At 53.6% G+C, this 3,003-nt stretch overlaps 1 protein-coding gene across 1 annotated transcript; it reads right to left on the bottom strand.

The window, feature by feature from the left end:
- Positions 1 to 243: 243 nt before the first annotated feature.
- On the bottom strand, positions 244 to 2,238 carry LOC139638138 (putative uncharacterized protein DDB_G0271606). Its single transcript, XM_071512178.1, has 3 exons — positions 1,480 to 2,238; positions 1,270 to 1,449; positions 244 to 1,221 (listed from the first exon to the last, which is right to left on the bottom strand). The coding sequence occupies exons 1-3, from the start codon at positions 2,236 to 2,238 to the stop codon at positions 244 to 246; spliced, it is 1,917 nt and encodes a 638-aa protein (XP_071368279.1).
- Positions 2,239 to 3,003: the final 765 nt, after the last annotated feature.

The raw sequence follows: 3,003 nt of genomic DNA, 5'->3' as shown, positions 1-3,003 counted from the left end.
AAAACCACACAAACAAACAACAATAGTCTAGTTACACATACACATTTGACTGTAGTGGAACTTACAAATCTCTACATAAATAAAACTATACAGGCAGCACATTATTTTAGATATCGTTGTTGATATCGTTTACTGAGAAGAAGAAGAATGCAAGACAAAGGGTTTGTGGGAATTTGGGGGATGTAAGGGGGGGTGGAAATGGATGGAGGGGGGTTGGGTGTGTGAGCACAGGTGTTAATGTGCTCACATTGAAGAATTGGAGGATTTGTTAGAGTCTGAGTTGAAAGTTGACTCCATCTTGTCCTCCTTGTTCTTCTTGTTTTTCTCCTTACGCTTTGGAGTAAGGGCATCAGCGATTCTACGCAGCAAGCTACGCTTCTTTTTCTTCTTCTCCAAAAGTTCATTGAGGTCCCTCTCCAGAACAGCAAGCTTATCCACCATGAAGGCTTTTCTCTTTGCCCATCCTCGCTCTTTCTCCTCCAGGGCCTGCTCGTTGTCAATTTTGACCCTGAGGAGACCGGCCCTCTCCTCCTGCTGCTGGAGGAGGCAGCTCTCTAGCTTCTGCTCAGTATGCTTCAGAGCAGCCGTGATTCTTGTGTCAGCCTGGGCCTGTGCCTGAGCCAGTTCCTGGGCCTGGGCCTGGACCTGGACCTGGGCCTTTTCCTGGACCTGTTCTTGGGCCTTTTCCTGGGCCTGGGCCTGGGCCTGGACTTGGGCCTGTTCCTGGGCATGGACCTGGGCCTGGACCTGGACCTGGGCCTTTTCCTTGGCCTTTTCCTGGACCTGGGCCTGGACCTGGGCCTGGGCCTGGACCTGGGCCTGGACCTGTGCCTGTTTCTGGGCCTTTTCCTTGGCCTTTTCGTGGGCCTGTTCCTGGGCCTTTTCCTGGGCCTGTTCCTGGGCCTCGACTTGGGCCTTTTCCTGGGCATGGGCCTGGACCTGTGCCTTTTCCTGGGCCTGTTCCGGAGCCTTTTCCTGGGCCTGTTCCTGGTCCTGGGCCTTTTCCTGGACCTGTTCCTGGGCCTGGACTTGGGCCTGTTCCTGGGCATAGACCTGGGCCTCGACCTGGACCTGGGTCTCGACCTGGACGTGGGCCTTTTCCTGGGCATGGAACTGGACATGGGCCTGGACCTGGACCTGTGCCTTTTCCTGGGGCTGTTTCTGGGCCTTTTCCTTGGCCTTTTCCTGGGCCTGTTTCTGGGCCTTTTCCTTGGCCTTTTCCTGGGCCTGTTCCTGGGCCTGTTCCTGGGCCTGTTCCTGGGCCTCGACTTGGGCCTTTTCCTGGGCCTGTTTCTGGGCCTTTTCCTGGGCCTGGGCCTGGACCTTTTCCATGGCCTGTTCCTGGGCCTTTTGCTGGGCCTTTTCCTGGGCATGGACCTGGGCCGGGACTTGTTCCTGGGCCTCGACTTGGGCCTTTTCCTGGGCCTGGACCTGTTCCTGGGCCTTTTCCTGGGCATGGATCTGGGCCTGGACCTGAACCTGTGCCTTTTCCTGGGCATGGACATGGGCCTGGACCTGGATCTGTTCCTGGGCCTTTTCCTGGGTCTTTTCCTGGGCATAGACCTGGGCCTGGACCTGGAGCTGTTCCTGGGCCTCTACTTGGGCCTTTTCCTGGGCCTGAGCCTGTACTTGGGCCTGCTCGGCCAAGCCCAGGAACATGAACTGGAGCTGGGTCTGGGCAGAAGAGTCCAGGTCCAGAATCTCCTTAAGATATTCATCTGCCTCCCTCATAGTCTGGTATTGCTGGCTGGTCCATTTCCTCTGGGTCTGTTGCTGCTTCTCGGCAGAAGAGTCCAGGCCCAGAGCCAGCTTAAAATATGCTTCCGCCTCTATCATCATCAGATGCTCCTGGCTGCTCCATTTCCTCTGGACCTGTTCCTGGACCTGGACCTGTTCGGCCAGGCCCAGGAACATGAACTGGACCTGGGTGTGGTCAGAAGAGTCAAGGTCCAGAATCTTCCTGACATATTCATCTGCGTCCCTCATCGTCTTATAGTCCTGCCTGCTCAATTTTGTCTGGGTCTGGGTCTGGGTCTGTTCCTCAGTCTGGACAGAAGAGTCCAGGCACAGAACCAGCTTCAACTGTTTTTCTGCCTCTATCAGCTGCAGATGTTCCTCGCTGCTGGAGACTGGGTCCAGGAGCCCAGTCTTCCTCTCCACAGGGAATTCCAGGTAGTTCTGCCGCGCACTGCTGTGGGCGGGGCTTACCTGGGCATCCGTGTTGTGTTGGATTTCCATGTATTTATTTCTCTTGTCTCTCTTTCTCTCTCTTTTTGCCTTGTGTGTCGCCTCCATCGCGCCAAAAAGTGAAATGCCTCTGTGCTCTGTGCACTTGGAATTATAACCTCACACTGCATTCACTGCCCTCGTTGTGACACCACAATGTATGAAGTTAGTAAGATTCCAAGTTCCCCTTCATTGACAGCACTGTCAAAGATTCTGTGTATTTTGATTTGATTTTTTTGTGTCTAGCTTCAGAATAAAAAGTGTATTTTCTGGGTTTAATTACAAGTGTAATGTGATTTAAGATCATTCCAGTTAGTGAGTATTTTTGTTCTTGTTGAGAACCACTCCACTATGTCATCTACACAGAGGTGGTAGAAGTACACAAATTCCTTACTCAAGCAAAAGTGCAAATACTCATCTAACAAGACTAGGTCAAAACCTAGTATATGGCTGGACCGTGTATGAGTGTGCCACGTGCCACGGCCGACCAATGGTGTATCTAACTCCGCTGTAGACTGCTAATACAGAATAATAGTCCATACATCCATACTGATCGTTCCAGCGCATCCCGTCTCTCTCTCCACCACTGTCGTCTCCACCGCTTTCGTCTCCATCGCGCCCACGGCCCGCATTGATCCTGCCGATCCAAGTGCCAGGCGGTGCCGAAAACGCTGTTCGCTGGACACCAGGGGTGCATCGTCGTCGGGACCGAATCTCGGCCGGATCATCGGGAACAAATCGGCGCCCAGCTAGTGGCACTGGCCGGAACTGTGGCCC

Source organism: Centroberyx affinis, unplaced genomic scaffold (genome assembly GCF_046629955.1).
Source record: "Centroberyx affinis isolate AG114_WGS23_722 - 3 ecotype Tasmania unplaced genomic scaffold, CSIRO-AGI_Caff_v1 ptg000275l_1, whole genome shotgun sequence".
In the NCBI taxonomy this organism is placed as follows: Eukaryota; Metazoa; Chordata; class Actinopteri; order Beryciformes; family Berycidae; genus Centroberyx; species Centroberyx affinis.
This window is presented reverse-complemented; position numbering and strand designations above follow the sequence as displayed.